This window comes from Phocoena sinus, chromosome 14 (assembly GCF_008692025.1).
Source record: "Phocoena sinus isolate mPhoSin1 chromosome 14, mPhoSin1.pri, whole genome shotgun sequence".
Classification (NCBI taxonomy): Eukaryota; Metazoa; Chordata; class Mammalia; order Artiodactyla; family Phocoenidae; genus Phocoena; species Phocoena sinus.
In genome coordinates this window covers 49,646,197-49,671,036 of record NC_045776.1, presented here as the reverse complement: position 1 = coordinate 49,671,036, position 24,840 = coordinate 49,646,197, and the positions used below count along the sequence as shown (strand labels likewise).

At 41.4% G+C, this 24,840-nt stretch overlaps 1 protein-coding gene across 2 annotated transcripts in view; it reads left to right on the top strand.

Moving 5' to 3' along the window:
- TTC39C (tetratricopeptide repeat domain 39C) overlaps positions 1-24,302 on the top strand; it is a 98,633-nt gene extending 74,331 nt beyond the window's left edge. Inside the window, exons 7-14 of one of the 2 annotated variants that reach the window (XM_032603384.1) lie at positions 7,295-7,388; positions 9,732-9,839; positions 14,313-14,422; positions 15,439-15,562; positions 20,560-20,657; positions 21,789-21,893; positions 23,179-23,217; positions 23,769-24,302. In XM_032603384.1, the coding sequence (XP_032459275.1) occupies positions 7,295-7,388; positions 9,732-9,839; positions 14,313-14,422; positions 15,439-15,562; positions 20,560-20,657; positions 21,789-21,893; positions 23,179-23,217; positions 23,769-23,858 (768 nt within the window). In that variant the 3' untranslated portion in view covers positions 23,859-24,302. Of the gene's footprint in view, positions 1-7,294; positions 7,389-9,731; positions 9,840-14,312; positions 14,423-15,438; positions 15,563-17,135; positions 17,829-20,559; positions 20,658-21,788; positions 21,894-23,178; positions 23,218-23,768 lie in introns of those variants that run through there. The other variant, XM_032603385.1, reaches the window with a different exon arrangement.
- The last annotated feature ends 538 nt before the right edge of the window (positions 24,303-24,840 follow it).

Genomic DNA, 24,840 nt, shown 5'->3' with positions numbered 1-24,840 from the left:
GCTCCCTGAAGAGAGGATGCCTCTGATAGTTAGTTGGTGTGTTCGCTTCCTAGGGCTACCATAACAAAGAACAGAAATTGATTTTCTCACAGTCCTGAGGTTGGAAGTCCAAGCCCAAGGTGGGCAGGGTTGATTTCTTCCGGGGCCTCTCTCCTTGGCTCGTGGGCGGCCACCTTCTCCCTCTGTCTTCGCATGGTCTTTCCTCCGTATGCACACACGTCTGTCCTCATCTCCTTTTCTTGTATAAGGACGCCAGTCATATTGGATTTGGGCCTGCCCTAAAGCCTTCATTTTAATACAATTACCTCTTTAAAGACCTTATCTCCAAATACAATTGCATTCTGAGATCCTGGGGGTTTGGATTTCAACATACGAATTTTGGGGAGGGATACAGTTCAACCCATAACAGTTAGCAGTGCCAATGAGAGTGTCTCCTCCCAGGCACTTGGGGTTTTCCTCTTTCTTTTCACATAGATGTCACTGGTACCCTGGTAGCCTCCAAATATATTACCCGGCAGGTTCTCCCAGAGGTCCCAGAACAGAAAGACTCACAGGCCAAATTAAAACGGGCTCGAATCACATAGCTTACTAAATCAATATAAAACACAGCCGGGAGCAAGGGGGAAAAGGTAGACATGGGTTAACACTCTTAGGACAGGGTGCAAGTGGGGTGGAAGGGCCATGCCACCTGGGTCCTGGGTACACGATGTGCAGTGTCCTGCCTCACTCTGCACATCAGCCTTCCTCACTGGCAGGAGAGGGGGTACAAGGAGAGAAGGGCCCATAGGTGCGAGTTGCCCTGGGCCAGTGACACACTTGATCAGAAACCCACAGGGATGAGTACACTTGGCCACAGCTAATTAAATGGACGGACCGTCATGGGTTTTGTTGGTGTTTCTCGGGCAGAGGACACATGGTGCCAGGATGGGCATCAACAATGGGGGGTCAGATTTAAGACCTCATGGATATTCAGTTCTCATGTATAGTTAGTATTCTGACTATGTAGTGTGTTTTGTGTATTTGGTCTTTTGAGTATATCTCTTTGCCCTTTCATTCTTCTAACACACACACACACACACACACACACACACACACGCGCTCCACTTGCTAAGTACTTACTGTATTAACACATCTCGGGAATTCTGCCTGCGTCTGACAACCTCTTTGCTGACCAGTTACTTAACACATCTTGAGGGAATGTGCCTGTGTTTCACAAGCTTCCTTGTCTAACAGAACTGAAAATTCTCTAAAGCAAATGCACGTTAGCGCCATCCACACAGGCAGCGCCTTCCCCAGCGGCCGGGTCCACAGGAACGATGTTTGCAGTGGCGAACATCCTTCAGTTTGCCATTGCCCGGTGCTGTCAGCTCTGGAGTTTAACCCACAGAATTAGGCGATACCAGCCTCATTTGAATACCAGCAGACTGGCTCTGAGCTGAGACCTTTTTGTTTGTGAGTTAGTGATGTCATTCAATGTTAAATGCAACTTGGAGGTGGTACAGAAAGAAACTGTGTGCTTGGGAAGCGGAGTCTTGGCATTTTAGATTCAGGCAAGTCTGGAACTTGGTGTCCCTTTGGCACTAGAGTCTGGGCCAGGCCCCTGAAAGAACTTGGCTTTGTTTCCATGTTCACTTTTTTTTTTTTTTGCAGCCCTAGAAATGGAACCTTTTGCTAGGTAGCTGAATTGAGAGAATCCTCTTGGCTTGGTATTGCTAGTGAAAATCTTTGAGTAAAACAGAATGTAACATTAGTAACCCCAAGATTACGGTGCTAACTCTGAAAAATATTCATACTTACTGTGTCTTCATATTTGTACTTTGAGATCTTTACTTTCTAAAGACCTTAAAGATATATTAATGTGGAAATAGCTTCAGAATAACTTAATCTTTTTTAATTGGGTTGAAAATGTTGCCCATGGTCTGTCCATCCCTTTGTATTACATGTTTCATTTTCCTTTGTCCTCTGTCTCTCCAGGCAAGAGCACACACTTGTATATTTGTGGTAGAATCTTAACTCAAACAGCTCCTAATTATACCTGCTAGGTAAAATATGGAATTTCTCTAGTTTTTTTTTTTTTTTTTTAACCTCTATGTGACCACAAGCAGAATTATAAAGACAACTTACACTTTCTAAAGGACTGCAGGGAATTCCCTGGTGGTCCAGTGGTTAGGACACAGCACTTTCACTGCCCTGGGCCTGGGTTTGATCCCTGGTCGGGGAACTAAAATCCTATAACATGTGTGGCCAAAAAAAAGGACTGAAGAGGATGAAGCAAACAAAACATAGTATAATAAGAAAAAAGTAACTGTCAAGGGAACAAAAACAAGTTAAATTAATATAAAAAGTATTAGTTACCTAAATCCATTTATGTTTACCATATTGCTATATAAAAAATAACTCTCAGATCAGGATAAAAAAGACAAATCCAACTAAATAAATATACAAGCTAACTAAAAAAATTTAAATGGTGATACAAAAGTAGAAAGTAAAAGAGTAGACAAAATATATCAGGCATACATAAATTTAAAAATTGACAGCAATGATAATTTAAAAATCGAGGGCAAAATGCATTAAATGGAACAAAGCTGGTTTAAAACTTTATGGTACTTGACAATTAAACTAACAGTCGTAAAATTATATATTCCTAAGAAATAGCATTTTTTTTCTTAAACATAATAAGAAACTTGCAGAAACACAATTATGAGAAACTGACAACTCTTTCATTCTTAAAAAAATCTATTTTATAATAAAATAGTCTCTGAGTTTGCTGCTCAGTTTTGCTATAATCCTAATACTGCTCTAAAAAATAAACATTACTAATTAAAAACAAATCTGGAATTTCTCCCAGGGTTCTGAAATAATTTGTGAGAAGCTGAATTGCTACTTACGGCAAGTCTTGGTCCTAAAAGTTAGAAAACAATATTGTGATTTATTTCCCAGTGCTGTTAACAGGAGACAAGGTACCTATAGACAATACCTATGTTTTAAAGACAATGTACCTTTCCTAAGAGCATTTTATTCACATGAATTCATTTATTTCAGCATCCCTGAGAGTATAAACAAAAATTACTTCCTAAGGTCCAAAATTGTGTAGGTTATGAAGTTGGCACTGAAATCTGGTACTACTGACCAGTATTTAACATTCTTCATTATACTGTGTGCCCATTAAAAGAAAACATTTATATTACAGTAATTGAAACAAATGAATTATTCAGTTGGAAGGTATGGCTCTAGAGTGAGCTATTTATTTACGTAGTCCCAGAGCACAGAGAATATGAAAATAGTTTCTGCCAGTCTCCAAGTTCTGGCATTATTCTGACACCAGAACTTGCAGGGGAGAGCCCTAAACAAACCCCACTTCATTCTGAACATAGAAATTCTAGATAAATATTAGCAAATCAAATCCAGCAACGTATTTCTTAAATGCTGTATTCCAACCTAGTAAGGCTTATTCCAAAAAGGCACTCGTGGTTCAGCCTCAGGAACTGTATCCCTGTTATCCGCTGCATTGAGGAAGTCATTGATAAAACCATTCCCTCCTATGAATAGATACCCAAATGGCATTTAATGAAATGCACTACCCAACCCAGATTTTAAAAACCAAACAAACGACTAGCAAATTAGAAAGGAAATCTCTCTATTTGGTAAAAATGGGCATCTACTGAAAACGTGCAGCAAACTGTATTTCATGGTGCAACATTAAAACATCCTCTTTTTCATATTCTTTTATATACTGTATAATAACATATACACATCGATTGTATTAGCATAAACCAAGGATACGTGCTATGCTTGCTTAATATTCAGTATTTTAACTGGAGGTCCTACCAATTACAATTGTCTGTTGTAAATGAAGAGACAGCACTATCATTACTTGCAAATGGTTTGAATATCTCCCTGGAAAATCCGAGAGAAAAAGAGATTAAGAATTATAAAAATCCCTGAGTATAATAATGTGACATGTACAAAATCAACTTGAAAAAATCCACAGGTTTCCTACATACCAGCAACATTCACTTGGAGAATAAAATGGAGAAACAAATCCCTTTTGCAGTTGCCACAAGTGTTATAAAATGCCTAAGAATACACCTATCAGGAAGTTCCAAGTAACTGGAAAAACACACAGTATCCCTGTAGTGACAGTGCTGTAGCTGTAAGTCCTGCTGATTTTAATTTTGCAGTAAATATGCTCCATTTAATTTGGCAAAGATTTGTGCTTTTATTCTTCATGGCTTCTTCTGGAAGCAGATACAAGCTTGCCAACATTTTTTTCTCCTTTTACCAGCAAGGAGACTGAGGCTTCAAGTAGTTTTTGTGACACAGTGTATCAGCGCACAATTCATGAGACAAAAAGCCTGTATAGGAGTAATTCTTGGTTTCATACTAATCCATTTTCTATATTTTCTTCAGGGTATGTGTATTTCTTTAAAAATTAAACTGGGAATCGAGTATCAAATTGAGGATAACCCTCTTTTCTCTGCTGGGTTGTGGATGTTTTAATTTGTAACCAGAAAGACTCCCATAGATCATTTTTATTCTGAATTGTTTTGGTGAAAAGGGAACTATATTTCCACTAATTTAATGGCTGTTCATTGTACTTCCTTAATGAGTGATCAGCCTAGAAGTAGAATTAGTTTTGTAGTTATGCTTGCTCCTGGGGTAATGCCTTTAAGCTCCGTAAGTGGTCTCAGTACTTCCCAGTTCTATTCAAGTGCTTGTGACACAAAGAGCCTGGAACTTTCTTCACAGTTTCATCTTTAAGGAAGTATACTGTTCTAGTTTCCCAAGGCTGTTGTAACAAATTATCACAAAGTTTATGGCTTAAAATGACAGAGATTTATTCTCTCACAATTCTGGAGTCCAGAAGTCCAAAATCAGTTTCTCTGGGCCCAAATCAAGGTGGTCAGCAGGGCAGCGCTCCCTCCGGAGGCTCTAGGGAAAGTCCATTCCTTGCCTCTTGCCTCTGGTGGCTGCCTGCATTCCTGGGCTTGCGGCCACATCACTCCAGTCTCTGCCTCCACCCTCTCACATTGCCTTCTCCTCTGCTTATGTCAACCCTCTCTCTGCTTCCCTCTTGTAGGGATACTTGTTGATCGCATTTAACGCCCCCTGGATAATCTAGGGACTCTCCCATATCTCCAGATTCTTAGCTTAATCACATTTGCATCCCTCTCCCTGAAGAAAGCATGCAGTTGGAGCAGAATTTGAATACTAGTCAATTACTAGCTCCCTGAGCTTGACTGAGCACTTACAGTTGTTGAACGTCAGTTTCTTCATCCGAAAATGGAACTAATGCATACCTATCTCAGAGTTTTTGAAAGGGTTAAGAGAAATAACGTTGATTCAAGTATTACTTGGCTTCTTTTTTTCTGTTCTTGCATTCAGAGCTTAGTTTTGACTCATCTTGGTGGCTTCAGAGTCCAGTTCCATCCTGGGCACCCAGTAGTTGCCTGATAAATGTTCACCGAGTAGTTTTCTCTCCTCTGAAGGGCAGCGTGGCGTTGCACTACCGTGCACTGAACCCCAGCTGGGGTCAGCTTGGTAGTGATGGCCCATCTGGAAATATCCTGGGGGTGATAGTTGAATGCCATTAACTTGGGAAACTGGGGAGGTGCATGCAAAAGCAGAATCCCTAACCCTGTGGTTTCTGTGCAAATAGGCTAAATTGAATGCATGTGTGATGCAGGGAAAGAAGTATTGATCCAGAAAGGGGAAAGTTAGAACTGGGAGTAATGAGTGTCCAGATCTCTCTACACACATACTTGCTTTTCATTAGAGATTGATTGATCTTTTACCTTTGGTATCTGGCTGTGTGCTCACAATCAGTGTAAATGTCTGACTTAAGAGCTGGAGGCCTGTTTCATTCCTGTGAGGTTCCCTTCAACTAGGTGTTGAGCTAGTTGAGAACAGGAATTAGTGGTACAGTGATGCGTATCTTCCGTGGCTACCTTCTGTATCTTCCGAGCACTTGTGGGTGGTGATACAGGATTGAACGCTACAGTCTGAACCTTGCTGATAGCAGAGTGAAGTGTTACTGTGGGGCACGAACAGTTACTGGTCCAGCCATGGCCGTGGTTACTGAGTCATTTGGCTTCCAGAGTTCCTGAGTCACAGACTGTCCTGCCGATCTCCTTGCTGACTCATCTGTGCCCTGTGTGGAGTCCTGGGGCCTCCCGCAGTGACCATGCATCACTCAAGGAGCTGAGGAACGTGGTGGGTCTGGTCTCAGGGAAACCAGCAGCCCCTCTTCTAAGACCCTTCATGCCCCCAACCTGGCTGCCCTGGGGGAGAAGAGGCAGCCAGGGGCCTTGGAAAGGGAGTCGCCTGGGAGCAGCAGAAGGAGGCACACAGGGAAGCACAGAGAGGAGGGCTGAGTGGAGGGCGGGAAGAGAGGCGCTGGCACCTGCGGGAGGGAGAAAGGAGCGCTCCTGGGCATGTGTCAGCGAGGGCAGGCTGTGTCGCATCTTTGGGACATTTAGGATTTATATTATTACTGATGCGTGATACTTAACGCCTGTCGTTGCTGTATTTACGGTTTAGTTTACCTCCCTTTTATCCTGATGGTGCCTTTTAGGTGCTCTTGCCAGGTGCTTGTGGCATCAGATCAGCAGACTTTGAACGAGATCTTTCATGGAAGAAACACTAAATGTATTTAACCAGGAAACGGTGGGACGGGCATTTGAGAGTCTGCTGGGGTTCTGGACGGTGCTAGATGAATGCAGAAGTCGAAAGTGTAATCTGGACCCTCAGAGAATTTCTGAAGTGTTGGGAGAAGAGGGCTGATGACCAGAAGCATTCGGAGAACATCACCGAGTTGTGTGGTAGAGCGTGAGGGGCTCCCGGAACAGGGAGAGGCTGGGGCTGGGCTAATGGACTGGCCCTAGGCAGTGCTGACTGCCAGTGTCTCTGGGCCCGGTGGGTGTCTGCAGGAGGGTGAGATGCAGTCCCTCTCCTGTCGAGCTTACCTGTACCATGGAGCCAGATCAGCCAATCATTGTATTGATCACACACCAAGTTCTAGTGCACGTGTGCACAGACCGCTGTGGGAGAGGGTGGTGTGAGCCGAGCCCTCACTGGTGGGTCCTTCTGACCGAGCAGAAGGAGGAGTGGCCTGCGCTCTGTTCAGCTCACGACCATGTGAGGGGAAAGGGGGCGTTTTCCCAGAAACCTTTACATCGCCCTCTTCTCTACTGCTTAATCTGCTTGACTACCAAGGGAAAGGTGCTTGTGAACTAGGAGGCTCGTAATGTTAATGACAGATCTTAGCCAGTAACTGTTGTCGTTTTTTCCTTAGTGTCAAATCAACAGTGCCTTGACTTCCTTCCATACTGCTCTGGAACTTGCAGTAGACCAGAGAGAAATCCAACACGTGTGCCTGTATGAAATTGGTAAGTATCGAATGTCTGTCCGGCCCCTTGTCATTGAAATAGTATTAATGCAATAGCTCATGTCCAGCTGAACGTCCAGCTTCTTGTCCTGCAGTGGTAACGCATTCCTGTGCACGTTTTCATTGTTAATGCTCTTCAGTTTGTGTCTTTGTGAGATGCCTGCCGCCTTGTATAATAATAGGACTTTGTTACCATAGCGCAAGTAGTGGTACTTAATGAATTCTCATTTCTTCTTTCTAATATTTTGCTCCTTATAACATTTAGATTCTAGGATGATAGGTAAACTTAAATTAATTGAGTAAAAACCATTTGTGAATATTTTATTGGACTGGATATTAGAATTCAGGACTGTTTTCTCTTCCCTCCCACCAATGTTTACCTGAGAAGAAAACTACGGCTTAGGAGAAAATTGGGCACCTAGATTCCAATTCCAGCTCTTCTGCCAGCTAACTTGGAGACCTCACCCTCGTGGTAGCCCCTGGAGCTCAGGCGCCTGCCCTGGGAGCAGCTGTGTAATTAAGATGAAATTGACCGGATGAGCATCAGACAGGATGCCTGGCCACATATGTTAGCTGCTTCCTCCTGCTTCTCCTCTCCTGGAGGGGAATTTATAGACAGACTTGGAGGCATTTGTTTGCCACTTGCTTGCCTGCTGTAGACATAATTGTCTTCCTGAATCTTTTTTTAAAGAAGAGTGCAAACTAAAAGATTGAGAACTGCCCAATAATCAGTATTATGTTTTAAACGCCTGTTGTAGCTTAGGGAGTGGAGATGAGGTATGATCCAGTGGGAAATGTATTTTTCTGTAAACTCTGCTGGAGCTCTGGTTAGTAGCCATAATGTGGAATGGAATGTGAAACACATTATCAGTGTGATGTTTTGAGTAAGACCAGGCATCTCTGATTTCACAACCGATGAAACAGTATAGGACTTGAAGGGACTAGCTTCGATGTCCTTTTATTTCTCTTGTTTAGGACACTGTTATCTTTTTTCTTGTAGTTTTATTGAGATACCTTTGACACGTAACATTGTATTTAAAGTGTACAACATGAAGATTTGATACCTGAATATATTGTGAAATGATTATGGTGGCCTTTTTTCATGTGTGCACTGTTTCCGGGTCTGTGGCAGGGTAGAATGTCAGAACGGAAGGAATCTTGGAAATATCGAAACCCAGAACTAAGGACTTCAGAAGGTTAACTCAGGGTTGGGGTGGGGGGAAGTGGGAATAGCAAAGTCAGGACTTGGCCTCCTTATTCAGCTGTGGTGCTGCCTCCCACCTCTGTTGTGGCGTTTAATTCAAATCTTATCCCGATGTCCATTTTAGGATGGAAAGAATTAGCCCCAATGTTTACTCTAAAATATGTCAACTTCATATCATATCCCATAGAATTTGACACTGAATTTTCTGGAAGTGTGGCTCCCCTTCATCCCTCTAGTTCAAATGGTAGGTCTAAGGTGACACGACTTCTTCATGGTGCAGCGGATAACAGAATTTTTTTATGGAGGCAAATCGTGGGCAGGAGAGAGCAATGGCCTTCGACCCTCAGTTCTTCCCTCTTATTAGCCGTGTGACCTTGAGCAAGTCCCGAAGCCTCTTCATGCCTTAGGCTTTCTCCTTGGGCAGGTGAGGACGCCGTCAGCCACCTTTCCAAGACTGCACTAGGATTAACAAGAACTACATCAGATGCCTGCTTGACACACAACGGGATGGCTCCGTGGGTGGGAGATACCGTTACTAACAACGAGGGATAAAATTCCTTGTTTCCTTATTGCTGCTGCCCCCCCCCCACCCCACCCAGGATGCCACCCTAACAGTGTTTTGCTCTGGGAGAGGTGGGGGTCCTTTCTCTGCCCCTGCAGAGGGAAGGGTGGCAAGTACTTGATTTCTCACTGACTTCCTCTCCAATTCTCAGAAAAGGTTGCTAATTGACTGTGATCATAAATGCACAGGTGAGCATCTGAGGCTTTTCGAGATGGTCACTGTGTATGTAATCTACTGGCATCGCTTCTTTCTTTGCGCTGGTGCCTGCTCTTGGGAGAGAAGAAACCACTGTGCTTGGGTTGATCTCCAGCTGGGGGAGGCAAATTGGACGGTTTCCCTAGAAATTTTTACTTTCCTCCCTTCTATTACTGCTTCATTGGTTGTGAAATCAGAGATGCCTTGTGTACTCAAAACATCATATTGAAAATATTTACGAGGGAAAAGATACTTAGGAAGTTTTCAGGCTGTTGACGTGGAGCCCTCACAGAGAAAGTCAGCAGAATAAGACATTTGTAATGTACAGATGGGCTGTAGAGCATATTACTTAGGGTCCCGTACTAGAAATATCTCTTTCACAGGTTGGTGCAGCATGATAGAGCTGAATTTCAAGGATGCATTTGACTCCTTTGAGAGGCTAAAAAACGAGTCCCGGTGGTCCCAGTGCTATTACGCCTATTTAACCGCTGGTGAGTAGACCACGGTCTGCACGGCCGCAGCGCGCCCTTCTCTGTCTCAGATTAGCTGACGTGCGTTGGCCGGTGGGAGAGTGATGGCAGAGGATGCAGAAGTTGTGTTCTTCACAGTTTCCCACAGCGTGTGTTGTTTTGGGCTACAAGTGAATAGCAGCTGAGGAGCAGCTCTCCTCAGCCCATCTGAACAGCGGGGTGGTTCCGTGCTGCACGCCCTGCCCCTCCCCACGTCCCCTCAGGGCTGGGCTGGTCACATGCTGGGTCCCGGAAATGCTTATTGTGAGCTTTTTGTTTTTGTCCTAAACAGCCTCAACTTACCCTTACCGCTCTCCTTTATTTTCTCAAATCTATTTTTGATTTATTAGGAATTTAAAGAATTTAACATGTCTTTTAAATCGTGTTAACGTCTTTGTTTAGGTTGTTAGTGCCCTGGTTACAGAGTTGTACGGATTTTGAGTAGTCTGTTCCAACCTTGTTTTACTTATTAACCCTATTATAATTACAGTGTGATTTTGCAGAACACAAGGTAATTCAACACTGCATGTCATTATAGCAGAAACAACTGTAATGTCTGATAGGCATATCAGTGTGTATGTGTATTGCCTTTTTAACCCTTAAATGAAGAGATAGAGACATGCTGCCACCTGGCGGACAAAATAGCTGTCTGTGCCCTGAGCTACAATACATGAAGTGCTGTTGTGATGCAGAAGGGTCCCGGTGGAGATTGAAGAGACCCAGGTAGTTGTACATTTTCGGCCTCTAACAATGAGCTCTTCTTACACACCCATATAAGTGATTCTTTCACTTAAAATTTAAGGCTAATCCAAACATTATTTTCAATATCTTCTTATTTCTCTGAATACTTGGATTTAACAAAACGTCTCCTGTCATTCCATCCCCTTAACTGGTCTCTTTAAAATAAGATAGAATTAGAAGATGGTGACTAATGTGTCTGTCCTGGATGTTCTGAAACTACAGTCCGTGAGCAGTCAGGACGGAAGGCCCTTATACTCACAGGCCTCCCTGCAAGCCCCGCAGGTATTAATCCGTTTTCGTATGGCTCTTATAGCTGATGTTTGAATAGGATTATTTTCAGTATGCTGCTTAGGATACTTTAAGGGTTGGTTTACAGAACTCACAGGCATCTCAGATGAAAGTAGCAGGCTTGGTGTGCGCAGCACGTGGATGAACGAAAACAGAGAGGCTGCAGCACCCCCCAGCGGTCGTTAGGGTGTAATGGGGCCACGTAGTCACTGTGGGCAACTGTTTCTTTTTAATCGTTGTTGAGCATAGAACATGAAGAAATAATGGTACGGTGTGGGTGTATAGAGGAGCATTTATTCTCCAGATATTGGAAATCCCAGGATCATACCAGTTGCAGCAGATGATAAAGCGTGAAAGACTCTAGGCGCCACCTCTCCATGGGGGCTTCGTGCAGATGATGTGTGAGGAGCTCCACCTAAAGAGTACGTGGGGAGGGGAGGGAAGGTCACTCTGTCAAGCTCTCAGAGAAGGCTCCTTGCAGGAGCTGTCATTTGAGTTGGCCTGAAGGACAGGTACGTGTTACAGGCAGTGTCGGAGAAAATGGGCATTCAGCCACCAGAAACACTACCATTCGGGGCTTAGTTCCTTGTGCTTTCTTTTTTAATATTTATCTCTTTTTTTGTAAGAACATTTAAGTTCTACTCTCTTGGCAAATTTCAATTTTACGATACCGTATGATCACATATAGTCACCATGTTATACGTTAGATCTTCAGACCTTCCTTATTCATCTTATGGCTGAGAGGTTTTTTTTTATTATGGTAAAATATACATAAAATGTATTTTAACCATTGCAAAAAAATTTTTTTTTGGCCGCACCACGCAGCTTACAGGATCTTAATTCCCCAACCAGAGATCGAACTCAGGCCCCCAGCAGAGAAAGCCCAGAATCCTAACCACTGGACCGCCGGGGAAGTCCCTATTTTAACCATGTTTAAGGGTGTGGTTCCGTGGCATTAAGTTCCTTCACGGCCATCACCACTGTCCAACTTCATTGTCCCAAACTGAAACTCTATGCTCATTACACAATAACTCCCCCCTCCCAGCCACTAACAACCACTGCTCTACTTTCTGTCTGTGTGAATTGGATTATTCTAGGTAAGTGGACTTGATTGAAGCTGGTTTATTTCACTTAGCATAGTGCCCTCAAGGTTCATCCATATTGTAGTATGTGTCAGAATTTCATTCATTTTTAAGGCTGAATAATATTCCATTGTATGTACAGACCATGTTTTATTTATCCGTTCATTGTCAGTGGATGCTTGGGTTGTTTCCATCCTTTGGCCATTGTGAGTGTTGCTGCTGTGGACACGGTTCTTTTTGAGACCCTGCTTTCAATTCTGTTGGGTATGTTACCCAGAAGAAGTTAACCGAAAAGCTTAGTCTTAATGGATGAGCCAAGCATCCTAAGTTCTGTGTAGGTCTCAGACTTAGGGTAAATCAGAGACAGTCATGCTTTCAAACATCTGCGTCTTTTAAAGCAACTGTCTGTAACTGTACTGAGAGGAGGTGGTGTATATTCTTCAGGATCTGAGGTATTAGTGTTGTAGAACTGCAAAGGCGATTCAGATCCTGTTACCGTTGATGTTTATGACTCTCTTGTGTACCCACAGTTGCTCATTCTTTTTTTAATACTATGTGACTATATAATAATGTTATCAGTTATCTGAGGAGACCTCAGGCTAGGGGCAGCGGAAATTATTCTTTTTAATTGATCTACTGTGTGACCTCAGGCAAGACTTTTACTTTCCTGGACCTCTACGTCCTCTGATCTATAATATATTGGAGTTGTTTTACAGAACGATCACTGAACTTCTTCCTGGTTTTGAAATGTTATAACCCAACCGATGAGGTCATTTTGGATGGGTTCAGGCCACCACATCTGGAGCAGTGCTGCTCTTATAACTGGGGGTGATCTCTCCTTTTGAATATTCAGCCTAATCCCACTTATTCCCAGTAGAAATCTTCTGCCTTTCCCATCACCTTGATGACCTCAGCTTTCTGAAAACCTTGCTGCTTGTGCTTCTTTGACCCTTCCGTTAGCTGCCCATCCTCTGACATGCCATAGCCCTGTGCCTGGCTTGACCAAGCCCCAAAATGCGAGTATGGGACCACCCAGTTGTAGGACTACTCGAATAAAGAAGAAAGAACTAGCAAATCAATGGACATTCCAACTGGGGGTTGAAAAACGATATGTGGCAAAGACAAAAGCAACAAAAAGTTAACAAGTGAATTCATCTTCATGGGAGTTGAAAAGAGGACAGCAAAGAGTAGTTGATAAAGTTCCAATGAAGGGATGGGACTGCAGCCTGGTGTGAAGTTTGGAGAAGGTAGCGAGCAGGTGAACCAAAGGAAATACGACTACGTCTTTGCCAGGGGCTCTGGGTGGGATGAAGATAGCATGCAGACCATCAAAATCTTACCCCCCTCCAAGGCTCAGCTTGACTCTTTGTTCCTCAAAGCTGCCCTGATCACTCCAGAAAGAAACCATCCCTTCCCTTGTTGAGCTTTTCCAAAAGTACTTTGGTGCCAGGACTCCCAAGGCTCTCATCACTATATACATTGTAGCTCTGGACTGTGTGTCTTCTCTCTCCAGCTGAAATTTAAGTTTCTTCTGGGTGTAAACGTGTGTGTGTCTTCTTCACATTCTTCCTGGCGGCTGTAGGTGGTAGGTGCCCAGTAAACGTGTAGGACTAATTCATGACTTTCTTGCCAGGTGCAGAGGTATCCTTCTACTACCATGAGGCTTTCACAATCCTCCTGGCTCCTAAGTGTTCTTGCCTAGATTCCTTTTTCTTCCACTTTCCGAGTACATGAGCTCTAAATGGACTGTAGTCTGTGATAATATCTGGGGGTTTTGTTAATGTTCAAGACTAGACTATCTCCCCCAAAGATGACTTAGGACTGTAGTTTTCCCACCTGTCCCCACCCCACCACCACCCCAAAGCTCAGGGAACCTAGCGCCAGGGAAATAGTTTTTTTTGTTTTGTTTATTTTGGGCTGCGTTGGGTCTTCGTTGCTGCGTGCAGACTTTCTCTAGTCGGCGAGCGGGGGCAACTCTTTGTTGCGTTGCCCAGGCTTCTTGTTGGGGAGCACGAGCCCTAGGCAAGCAGGCTCAGTAGTTGTGGCACAGGGGTTAGTTGCTCCAAGACCTGTGGGATCTTCCCGGACCAGGGATCGGGCCCGTGTCTGCTGCATTGGCAGGCGGATTCTTAACCACTGCACCACCAGGGAAGTCCCGGGAAATAGTTGTTGAATCGGTGGAACGACGATCAGCAGGGTGGTGTAGTCCCATGTGTAACAGTCTTTAAAAATATTTGCTCCCGTTTTTTCCTTTGGTAACGTTTTCCAAGTATCATCAACCTAGGTATCCGTTAGTGGCATTTTCCCCCTAATACTTAAGGATTACAACGATGGTTTCTCACAGTTTGTCAGGGAGCCACCGGTGATGTGGACGGGGCACAGATTGTCTTTAAAGAAGTTCAGAAACTCTTCAAAAGGAAGAACAATCAGATTGAACAGTTCTCAGTGAAAAAGGTATGTTGGAACCTGTTGATCTGGTGTGTCATTTACGATGGGTATTTGCAACCATTGCCACCTTGGACAGGTTTTAAGAAATCGTATGCATAGCTGGCAACCTAATGCCATGCAAAATGCAGTTCACGACTGTGGAGAGAATGTACTCCCATGTCATTCTTCTGCTCTGAATGCATAGTACTGTTTGTGGTTGCAGATCATTAAAGCAGTTGTTTCTTTGAATGGATAGAGACATTACAGATCCTGTGGAGCTCCTGAGCCTCCAGAGAGGAAGAACATCTGTCTGAAGAGCTAGGTAGTCTCAGAAGAATGCAAATCAGCAGAACCTGGGCAAGAGATACAGACTGTTAGTTCTCATATAGTGAAAGCATCACGTTCTGCCCTAATAAAAAACAGAAGTGTGCATCAAATATACCAGCAGAAGGGCCCAGGACTGTAGGGCCAAAGCCCCTAATTTACTTCTGTACTTTTAAGAATACAGTTTAGCTGAATTACCATGGGTTACCTGACAACTTATATCCTGAATTTTCCATGTTTTTAGTTGTAAGTTTTTATTGAATGAACATTGAATGATTTAGTGTGAGTATAAACTAGATTGTAATGTGGAATGGCCCTGAGAGGACTGGGACTAATTAGAAAACTAAAACGTCAATAAGACCGCAACTAAAAGGCATCTAGTATTATATCCTCCATATAAACCCATCAAGTTATTATTTGTCACCCAGCTTTTATAAATTTCTTTGACTTAGAATGAAACTAGATTCATTTCAGTTTAAAGTTTTCAAAATATATCCTGGATCTTGATAGTAGATTGAATTGAATAAGAGAAAGGCATATTTACCAATATATTAAAAACCAGAGAGCAAAATTTAGAGAGAAATTTTCATTTTTAACTTTGCGGGAGGGGACCGTTCACATCAGATATGAACCATGTATTTTTTAATGTCTCTGAAATATTTTTGTTATCTGAATTTGTTTTTTTTCTCATGTTGCCTAATCATTCCAACTGCTTGCAGGCAGAGAGATTTCGGAAACAAACCCCAACCAAAGCGCTGTGTGTGCTGGCGTCCATTGAAGTGTTGTACTTGTGGAAAGCCCTCCCCAACTGCTCCCTCCCCAACCTACAGAGGATGAGTCAAGGTAAAAAAACAAAACAAAACTGTGCACGGCAGCTTGTTCCTTCAGTGTGTCACTAATCTCTGATTCAGAGAGTACAAATCTGTCATTCTTGGACAAATGGTGCGATGGTTGAAAAAGTTCTGTCACTTAGGTGATGGAAGTAGGAGGCACTGGAAGAGACAGATGTACTTGCCTTGTCTGCAGTGTGTGGCGATGCACACTGATCGTCAGGGTTGTTAATCCTAAAGCCATGCGGGTGGCTGGAAGCATACGTTTCCACCTGCCCCCCGCAATGAAACCTCTTTTTTCATATGGACATCCATTAAAATGCACAGATATTAAGCGTACATGCAGTTCAGTGAGTTTTGACAAATATATACACTGTGGCATCCACCCCATGATCAAGACACAGAACATTTCTTCCACCCCTGAGATTTCCCTTATGCCCCTTCTCAGTCAGGCCCCACCCATGGCAACCCCTGTTCTGATTTTTCTCTCCACAGATTACGTTTTAACTTCGTACAAGTGGAATCAGACAGTGTGTACTTTTTAGTGCGTGGCTTCATTTGTGCAGCCTAGTGTCTGTGACACCCGCTTTGTATCTGTGTCAGTAGTTTGTTCCTCTCACTTGTTGAGTGGAATTCCATCGTATGGCTATACCTGTCCCACGATTTGTTTATTCCTTCTCCTACGGGACACTTGGTTTTTTTCTGGGTGTTTAGCGACTGTGCGTAAAGCTGCTACAAACATAAGTGTGCAACATAAGTGTACTGACCTTTTGTGTGGAATTACATACTGATTTCTCTTGAGTAGACACCAAGGAGTATAATTGGGAACCTACCTTTTTGATTCATATGTTTAAAAAATCATAAGACTATAAGTTATGGTAATAAAACCTTCATAAAGTCATTTTTATTATAGTTGTAGGAGAAGTTCATGGAGAGAATAAGTCTTTTAGTAAAATAAAGCTTTACTGGTTATTAAAGAAATATTGTGGGCTTCCCTGTTGGCACAGTGGTTAAGAATCCGCCTGCCAATGCAGGGGACACGGGTTCGATCCCTGGTCCGGGAAGATCCCACATGCCGTGGAGCAACTAAGCCCATGCGCCACAACTACTGAGCCTGTGCTCTAGAGCCCGCGAGCCACAACTACTGAAGCTCGTGTGCCTAGAGCCCATGCTCCGCAACAAGAGAAGCCACTGCAATGAGAAGCCCATGCACCACAACGAAGAGTAGTCCCCTCTCGCCCTAACTGGAGAAAGCCCACGTGCAGCAACGAAGACCCAACACGGCCAAAAATAAATTAATTAATTAATTAAAAAAAACACACACACACATTCAGTTATCCCTGTGTATCTGTGGGGGATTGGTTCCAGGACCCCCTACACATACCAAAACCTGCGAATGTGCAAGTCCCTCATATAAAATGGTGTAGTATTTGCATATAACCTACATGCACTTTTCCATGTTTACGTTAAATCATCTCTAGATTACTTGTAATACCTGATACGATGTAAATGCTATATATGTAGTTGCAAATACAATGTAAATAGTATGTAATTAGTTGCTTTCTGGAATTTTCTTTTTTCCCCAGAATATTTTCGATCCACAGTTGGTTGCATCCGTGAATGCAGAACCCGTGGGTATGCAATGCCACTGACTGTTCATCCAAAGAGATGGTTTTATAGAAAGCAGTTACCTTTGGAAATGTACTCTTATTCACCTATATGCTGCTCTTTTCCAAAAGTGATTTAGTATTAATATTTTGGACTTATTCAAAACTAGTGGCTGTATAAAATTTGTCATATTTCTTTGTAGTCACACTTGTTTTTGATCAAATATAGCATTTTCCCTTGAATCACATACTTTTATCATCAGAATTCCCTGCAGATGCCTGTTGCTTATTTAAAAAAAAAAAAAAAGGTTCCTTCTCAAAGGTCAAAAAATTGGTCAGTGTTGATATTCCAGAGCAAAGTAATGCAACTCCAAAAGAAGTTGTGTGCAAAGGCCCTGTATTAGGGTAAGTGTGTAACCCTCCTAAGGGAATTACTTGAAAGGAAACAGAATTTTCTCAGATGTTCAAGTTCTGCTCTGTTTAAAAAGATTCATAATTTTAAACCCATCCCTTGTTGTTGATGCAAGTCTGGAATATCTACCAATGTCTAACTCAAAAGACCAGTAAGGAATTTTAGGTATTCTTTTTTTTAAAAAATGAATTTATTTATTTATTTTATTTATTCATTTTTTAGTTTTTGGCTGCATTGGGTCTTCATTGCTGCTCGCGGGCTTTCTCTAGTTGCGGCCAGCGGGGGCTACTCTTCGTTGCGGTTCACGGGCTCTAGGTGTGCGGCCTTCAGTAGTTGTGGTTTGCAGGCTCTAGAGCACAGGCTCAGTAGTTGTGGCGCACGGGCTTAGTTGCTCCGCAGCATGTGGGATCTTCCCGGACCAGGGCTCGAGCCCGTGTCCCCTGCATTGGCAGGTGGATTCTTAACCACTGCACCACCAGGGAAGCCCCTTAGGTATTCTTTTTAATGCACAAGTGCAGGATCATGTGTTTAGAGATAATTAAAACAGACATGCAAATATAAAATGGTAATTGTCAGGTACACGAACGATCATCACTTAATGTGACTAAATATTCTGTGAGCTCCTTTCCCGCTGTCAAAATAAACAACAACGATGTGGCCCTGGGGAGGGAGGTGGGCTCTGGAGTGAATATGAGATAATTCTCTAATATTTTTGCTAAAAATCCAGTTAAGAGAGCTGTTAATTAGATTATCTCATTCTCCAGTGTTAAGCAGTAATGATCCAAATCGACTCAGTCATATAGAAAACAGGTGAAGATCTTTGTAGAGAAATAGTTAAGTTCCAGGAGAAAAAAAACCACCTGATTGTGGGTGATAGAGGTCATCTGCATTGATTACACTCTTCCCATCAGGCCCACACAGCTTTGTGCACTCAGCTTATCACAGTCCCTGTCTGTGACTCCCTGCATCAGCAGAGCTAGCTAGATTCTTATATCCTTGTCTTGTAATTTCATTCATTCCCTTCCTCACCCACCTGCCCGTCTCCACTGCATTCTTCCTCTGCGTTTTAAGGATGTCACCGTGTATTCTCAGCACAGCAGTCAGAGTGCTCCTATTAAAACCTAAGTCATGTGGTGGTGGTTCACTTCTGAGACCTTCTGTGGCCTCATCTTATTCAAAGTAAAAGTCTGGATCCATTGAGTGGCCTACGGTCTGTACACATGCCCCCACTGCCATTGCCTCTCACCACACTTCCCGCCGCTCACCAGGCTCCAGCCGCACTCCTTACTGATCTTGAACACACCAGGCACGTGCAGCCCTTAGTGCCTTTGCACTTGCTGTTCTCTGCCTTCAAAAGCTCTTCCCACAAATATCCACATGGCTCCTTCATACTCATTTTCTTCAGGTCTTTACCCACCTGTGGCTTTTTCAATGGGCCTTAACCTGTACCTTTCTGACACACATGCATACCGCTATCCCCTTTCCTGTCTTTATTTTTTACCTTAGTGTGTACACTTCCTTAATACACTTATTTTACCTATCTGTCTTTTGTGTTATCTCTCTCCTCCACGAAATGTTAGTTTCCTAAGGGCAGGAATTTTTTTCTCTTTGGTCACTGCTGTCATATAGTAGTTGCTCAATAAATATTGAATGAATGAGTAGAATTAGTGAATGAATGAGGGGATGAATGAAGTACATTCCCCTTTCCTTAACACTGCCACTGCCTTAATATCTTTTGAATACTTTTTCTGTGGAGGTATTTTCAGCCTAGGTTTTTGAGGCACCTCCTGCTTCTGTAGGTTTAGACTCTTCTTCACATTTACCTCTTTGTCAGTCTACCCAGCTCTTCCAATAACTTCCAAAACTTTTTCTGGAACCTTGAGCGCTCTCGCTCGCGCGTGCTCTCTCTCTCTCTCTCTCTCTCTATATATATACCTACATATACACATACATACACATATATCACACATATGTACATATATACATGTACATACACTTGTGTGTGATATACATGTGTGTATGTGTGTACATATAGTATGTGTATGTTTCTATAAAATCTTTTCAAATCTCAGTATCTTTATTGGTTCATAGAAGTAATTACTATTTTTCCTCCTGTATTAGCTCCACTCTGTTTCCAATTTCCACTCTTTTCATTTCCTTGGAAAACTTCCATGTTATCCTCCCAACATGTGTGCCCATCCTCCGCAGTAGATGGCAAGCTTCTCGAAGTGGAGGGATCAAGTCTGATGCCCTCTCAGAGACTGGTGCAGTACCTCCTACAAACATGTGAAGGTGCTCATTGCATGGTTTTTTGAATTAATATGATGCAATTGAAAGATACCAATAGACTTTATTTTTTAGAGCAGTTTTAGATTCAAGCAAAATTGGACAGAAAGGACAGAGAGTTCCTACACATCTCAAACCTCCCCCCCGCCATGTGTACCCACACAGCCTCTCCAACCATTAACATCCCCCCTGTTGTGGTGCATTTGTTACAACTGATAAAGCAACACTGGCACGGCGTTATCACCGGAAGTCCGTAATTTACATTAGAGTGTATGCTTTGTTTCGTACATTCTATGGCATCTGACAAATGTATCATGACATGTATCCGCTCTTACAGATAGTATGATACAGAATAGTTTCACTGGCCTGAAAATCCCCTGTGCTCTACCTTCCAGACCTCTGGCAACTCACCACAGTTTTGCCTTTTCCGGAACGTCATGTAGTTGCAGTTGTACAGTATGCAGCCTTTTCACATTGGCTTCTTTGACCTAGTAATAATATGATGCAATTTTGAGCCTTCTTGGCACCATGAAGTTTGATATCTTGTCTTTCTTTGACTAAAGATACTCACTAATGGATGAGGAAGGGAAACGTTCTCAGTTTGAACTTGAATACGTTTCTAAACAATGAAATGCTTAACTCTTGATGATATTTAAGGAATTAAGTGAACGTATTTCCTTCCTGCTGTTTTCGCTTCTCTTTAAGCTTGCCATGAAGTGGATGATTCATCTGTCGTTGGATTAAAGTATTTGTTTCTTGGTGCCATACACAAATGTCTAGGGAACTCAGAAGATGCTGTCCAGGTAAACTGTTCATGTGGTGTCATGGCTAAGGAAACTAAACTGTGAAAACCTACATATACGCTTGGGAATAAGAAAAAGGAGAAAGCATTGCATAAAGCTAATCTCCCACTGCAGTGAGTTTCATCCACTTTATTTGATTACGGTCATCTTCTCAGATGCCAGAAGTTGATGACGGTTCATACTAGTTTTTAATGTGACTTCAGAGCCTTAGAATACTTCTTCACCTATGGGCTTCTTTTCTGGCACTAGCTGTTTATCAAAGATGACAGCCTCAATTGGAGGAGGAAGAAATGAGGAGGCAGACAATTTTGAAGGAGCAGAGTGAAGCCTCCTAGCTAGGTAAATACAAATATGATCAGGCATGTCAGCCTGTGTCCACTTTTCCTCCCTCTATAACTGCAGATTATTGATGCATTACTGAGGTGAGGTCTAGAAAGTTGTTAGCTTAAGATATTCTGCGAACGTACTCCATGAAAAAGAACCATTCATTGTCTTCAAATGTAGTTGGAGGGATTTTTCTGAGTTTTTTGTTTGGTTGTTTTTTTTTTTTAACATACATCCAGGTGTTATTTTGATTATTCTCTGAGAGAGTTCATGTACTGTAGTAACAGACTTCGGCTTTTAAACGCTAGGGTGTTGATACACTTGTATTATAATTTTAAATTAATTTTCAGTGTGGGGTATAATAGCTATTACACAGCTCTAAATAGCTTATTTTAGGTCATATGCTTAAGTATCAGTAAGATACAGTCAAGACACCTGTCAAGAGATGGTTCTTGGCTTGTATACTTTCTGTCTTAAATATTAAAATGGAATGTTCAGATTTGGAGATGCAGATAAAGATGTTCTCTGCAATAAAGTCAAAAGAGGCTGGTGTGTCAACTAGGAAAATAAATAGCACAGATTGGGCTGACTGATGGGTAACATATACTGGTGCAAGTTCACCAGACAGGTGTGTAAAGGACTTATAAGATATGGATGAGAATAAATGGGAAGGAACAAAGATGCAGAAAAGGAGAAAATCTGATACAGAATAGACATGCTCCTAAAGATGTGATGAGGCTTAAAAGTAGGAAAATGAGCCTAAGTAGAGAAATGAATTAATTCCAAAAATATTCGTATTACTTTCAGTTCTTTCAGCGAGCTGTTAAAGATGAGTTGTGTCGTCAGAATAACTTATATGTTCAGCCATATGCTTGCTATGAACTTGGCTGTCTTCTGTTAGACAAACCAGAGGTAAGATCTTATCTCTTAAATTATGCTCATCAGCAAAACTGTGCAAGTGAACAGGCACAAAACATCCTTCATTTAAAGTAAGTTAATTGAACATAGTGGGTTTTTTTTTGTTTTCATTGATTTCACATAGGATGAATCCAAGAAGCTATTAATCCTATCTCACTGTGTTTAAGGAGGTAATCTCTTCCCTGGAATTAGAATGATAAATGTAACTTTGGGGACAAAAATTCATTTGGGGCAAAATCATTGCCTTTTCTAGAGTGGTCTGGTATGATGTAATGTGGTTTATTCAGAGAACAGAATTGCATTGTGATTCTAGCTCTGCCGTTTATTTTTATTTAGTGTATGATATGGTTAAGTTATTTAACCACATACCTTCTTCCTAATCTGTAAAACAGGATAAAAAATACCTCCCTTGCCAATTCAATGATTGTAGTGAGAATAAATGAGGATGGTGTGTAAAATTTTTAGAATACCTTATAAGTTTGACGGTCATCATTAAGATGCATATTTTTAAGCACAGTGGGGCAGTTTTTTTAAAAGTGAATTTTAATAATGCTGGATTTGCTTGGTACCTTCTTTTAGAAGCTCAGTTACATACTATTGACTGTATAAAATTAGAATTTTCAGTAAATTCAAGTCAGCCTTCAAATATATGGACTTTTTAAAAGTTGAGCTAAATCAACAGAAATATTCTAGCCTAATCCTTAAATATGTAGCTTATCTTGCCAAAGATAGGCTGTTAATTGGTAACTCTTTTCATTTGAATTTCTAATTTTACCAAAATAGAAAATGCAATTTTTATGAATTTTGGTAGAAACTTCTAACACCATATTCTTTAAGGAAATTTTTACTCTTAATGCAGCCTTAAAATATATACATAAACTACAAGAAGACTGGTCTGTCTCTTGAAAAATGAAGTTGATATTCTCAATCAGTAATGCCGTCAAAAAAACTTACTGACTTCAAATAAACTTAAATTATCATCAATTTTGGGTTTTTTAGTAAGATCTTAAACTATTATACTCTTCTAAAGTATGACAGCCCTTTATAAAATAATAATGAAGATTATGAAAAATTATTTATCAAGTAATGCCTTAATGTAAACATGTAAACAGCATTATATTAAAGAAAAATTGAGTCAGTATGCTTGAATGAGCACTTGACTCCCCTCTATGTCACTGTGAATTTTTTGAATTAATATATCTTCCTATTATAACATTTTCTGCTTGAGTGTATATAAATATAGATGTTAAGAGATAATGTGTTTTTCTTACCTTCATAGACTGTAGGAAGAGGCAGAAGTCTCCTTCTTCAAGCAAAGGTAAAAATGCCTAAAAATGCTCAATCTCTCTCTTTCCAGCGACCCTTCTTATCCTCTGTAGTGTACTCTGGAGTCTGAATTCAAGAAATTTTGTGAAATGATTGTCTTGGTTGGTATTTCTGGAGGGGAAGCTGATAACTGAATCAGTGAGCAGTCGATTTTTAAGTGAAATTACACATGAAGCTCCTATGAAATTGCTCATCCTGCTTTATAAAAACTCTTCTCATTTGAGTGGGAAAATAACTGTTGATTTCATAACTGTGTTCTTGAGTTAAGAAGTTCTAACAGCAACTTCCACTGAGCCCAGCTTAAGACTGCTGTCCCAGGAATAACATGAGGTAAATTTTCCAAAGACAGCATTAATAACGCTCAGTTGACATTTTAAAAACGGACACAAAGCTTGAGGTTTGGGAAATAAGAAAAATCAAGTGAATGCGAAACCTTTGTTAGGAGTGTAAGGAATCTTACTTGGGGCAGTACAAAGCTTGGTGTGATTAATACTGCAGTATTACAGACAGCTTAGCTAATACTCTCTTTCTCTTGTCTTTCAGGAGGATTTCTCTGGCTACGACTTTGAAAACAGATTGCACGTCCGCATCCATGCTGCTCTGGCTTCGATGAGGGAATTGGTTCCTCAGTGACAGACCCGAAGTTCCCGCTCTGTCCCTCCCCACACAGGTTCTGCACTTTAAAAGTAGAGGACATAGCTCTTATGAAGATCAGTTTTTCTTCTGAAAACCACCTGGGCCTGGGACACATTTTCTCAGTTAGGTTGATGTATTAAAGAGCTCCTCTTTTAAACACATAGCTAAAAAGTAATAATGATGATGATAATAGTAATAATAACTAACCACCTGGGGAGAGGGTTAAGTGACCTTGTTCAAACATTTTAGTTTTGTGATTTATTATTTTTTAAATAAAATTCAACTAAATATTCAACCTGCAATCTTGTAGGAATGCCTACTTGAAGCACACATCTGACTGGGTAACACGAAGAGGTACCTGTAAAATTATTAACAGTATCACGACATAGCACTTATATCGTGTTTTGAAAAAATAAAAGTGCTTTCTAGTGTTTTACTTTATCCTCAAACTGTTTCTGAGAATGACATAGCACAGATGTCTCCATTGTCCAGACAATGAAACTCAGGCACAAAAACGGCTAATTGACTTATCGCAATTAATTATTCCTGTTATTATGGAGTAATGAATAGAATGCAAGTCTCTGACCACAGACCGAATATTCTTTCATTGTAAAATATATATATATGTTAATAACCAGGATTCCATGTTTTCTTATTAAAATACAAATACTCTTCAGCTGAAGTTGTCATCCTTATCTCCAGATTGTCTACAAAAATGTTTCAAAGGACAGACGCTTTTATTCCTTTGACAGCCAGTCAAGTGAAAGCAAACAGAAGATTGTTTTACAACCGAAAGTATAGCTATTTTGCTAATTTATTAGAAGACCTAGTCTATAGACTGGATAAATAATACCTACATTTTTCGTGTTTCCTTTTCTTTATGATAAATTGTCTAATTACCAATTTTTGGAAATCTTTCAACAAATTACTTGAAAAGGTTATTCTTGAATGAACATCGATTCTTTTGCCTCAGAATATT